This window comes from Belonocnema kinseyi, chromosome 3, assembly GCF_010883055.1.
Source record: "Belonocnema kinseyi isolate 2016_QV_RU_SX_M_011 chromosome 3, B_treatae_v1, whole genome shotgun sequence".
NCBI lineage: Eukaryota > Metazoa > Arthropoda > Insecta > Hymenoptera > Cynipidae > Belonocnema > Belonocnema kinseyi.
In genome coordinates, this window is record NC_046659.1 from 77,643,493 (window position 1) to 77,645,993 (window position 2,501).

A 2,501-nucleotide genomic window follows, 5' to 3' on the forward strand; every position below is an offset into this window, starting at 1 on the left:
AATAAAAAGCATTCGCTAAACAGGGTCGTGCCATTGAAAAACTACATGGGCTAACATTAGATATATAGTTATCGTTGTTGTACTGCTTAACATTACGGGAAACCCCACTCTGAAAAAAGAAAATGTAATTTATCCATATTCACATTCAATAACTTTTCTAACTTTGAGTTTTTTATATTTCCTATTATTTATTTATTTATTCATACTCACCTGAAAAACTGCATAAAGCCCAATTTGTAACCATGCTGTTCTGCCACTCCTGCACATACAACATTTGCAGTTGCTCCAATCAAAGTGCCGTTACCTGTGAACATCGACACCATCCGTTCAAAGAAAAACGACCATTGTTATTTTATGAGGCAACAGATTGTGGCGTTTTCCATGAATCGTTGAAAATTTTAAAAACATAACATAAAATGTACGCTTAGAAAAATATTTGTTTCAATTGAAGGAACAATTTCTTTCTATACACTGGGAATCTCATTTAAGTTCTATTGCGGCCATGGTTCTACATGACCTTCACATAAATCAAATGTAACATTTGCTTTCCCCAAACGTAAGCAGGCAGGGACGCTTGAATAATTTTGTTTGGATTTGGACTGTTTGTAGGAAGAACTTAAATGAGAGATACTTGAATGGGATTCCCAGTTTATTTACGCCCAAAAAAATCAAAACGAGAGTAATCATGTTTAATAAAAGACAAATTTTAATTGGAACAAAAATCCATTTTTTCAATTCAAAGAATCTTTTTTCTTAGTGTTAATCGGAGCAATTTAAATTTGTACTTTGTTCACCCGAATAAAAAATTTCCACTAAGATCAAGACACGCTAAGGCACTAAGTATGAGACAAATTAGTACTAAGTACCAATCTTTCTTTAGAAAAATGTAAGCTCCAAATAGAGAAAAAAGTATTTTAAAAAGTTTCGTTTAATTTTTTTCAAAATTCGTACAAGTGAAAATGGGATTTATGTCCTCAAAAAGTCTCCCGTTTCACCAAGACGTTTTTAAGAGAAAATTACGAGAGAGTATACTTTTTTTCCAAAATTCTTAAGTTTTAAAATTTAAAAAAAAACTAGGAATTACTTTTTTCGTACTTTCATCCTAAAAAAAGTCCTAGTGAAACAGGACCTATTTTTAACATTCTTTATACATTAGTCCAATTTTAACAGTCCGTTTTTGGGATGTAAATATTACTAGCAATTGTAGTGAGGGCCCAAAACTTTTTTAGGTTTTGCAAAATTAAAAAAAGACCAAGAGCGACCTTCCTTAACTTTTGTCCTGAAAGGCACTGGTAAAACGGAATATATTCTGCAATTTTTGGTAATTTAGTCCTACTTCAGCAGTACTTTTTGGGATATAAATTCCCTCAGCATTTGTAAAAATTCTAAAAAAAAATGGAACTTTTGTCCTAAAGAAGCACTGCACAAACAGGATCTATTTTGAACTTTGTTTGTGCTTTAGTTCTATTTTAAGAAGACTTTTTTGGAAAATAAATCTAATAAATGTGAATTGAGCACTTGTAAAATTTTCAACTGAAAATAAAATGGTACTTTTTTTAGTACTTTTCTGCACAAAATCAGGTTTCGTAAGATTAAAAAACAACGAAGTGTGACTTGACTGGTGCTTTTTTCCTATAAAATGACCGGTGAAACAGGATATACGAGGTGTATTCAAAAAGTAAGGTGACTTTTCAATTTTCGCGGGCTACGTACATTCAAGTTTTAAATTTTTTGTTTTGTTGTGTTGGTACACTCGTCATGATCATATGTTCATAGTTTTGCTATATAGCTCGTGTTGTTTTTCTGGCAGAGGCGTAAAAGGTTAGAAGAATTTGGTGTGCTCGACGATTTTCTTCTTTCGAAAAAAATGCAGCAAAGAGTTTGCATTAAATTTCGTGTGAAAAATGGAATCCAGTGCTCTAAAACTCTTGAAATGTTGACAGTTGCATATGGCGAGTCTACTCTGACTAAGAAAAATGTGTATAAGTGGTACAAGCTGTTCCAAGAAGGCCGAGAGGATGTCGAAGACGAACCTCGCCCTGGACGTCCCAGCTCATGCCATGTTATCTTTTCGAACGTTTTGGGCATGAGACGTGTGTCAGGGAAATTTGTTCCTAAACTGCTTAATTTTGATCAAAAGATCCATCGCATGACCATCGCTCAGGATGTTGAATGAAGTCAATAATGATCCTGATTTTCTCAAAAGGGTTATAACTGGGGATGAATCGTGGGTATATGGTTATGACGTCGAAACTAAAGCCCAATCGTCTCAGTGGAAACATCCTGAGTCTCCAAGACCGAAAAAAGCAAGTCAAGTTCGGTCAAATGTGAAGGTTTTGCTCATTGTCTTCTTTGATTACCGTGGCGTAATACATCAGGAATTCTTACCACAAGGTCGGACGGTCAATAAGGAGTATTACCTTCAAGTTATGCGCTGTTTGCGAGAGGCGATACGCAAAAAACGTCCGGAACTTTGGAAAAACAATTCGTGGCTTTTGCAT

General features: G+C 34.5%; 1 protein-coding gene across 1 annotated transcript in view; it reads right to left on the reverse strand.

Moving 5' to 3' along the window:
• Positions 1-2,501, reverse strand: part of LOC117169659 (P protein-like) — a 26,637-nt gene continuing 24,136 nt past the window's right edge. The window contains exons 17-18 of the mRNA XM_033356138.1: positions 211-304; positions 1-109 (exon numbers count right to left, since the gene is read on the reverse strand). Coding sequence (XP_033212029.1) covers positions 16-109; positions 211-304 — 188 coding nt within the window. The 3' untranslated portion in view covers positions 1-15. The remainder of the gene's footprint in view (positions 110-210; positions 305-2,501) is intronic.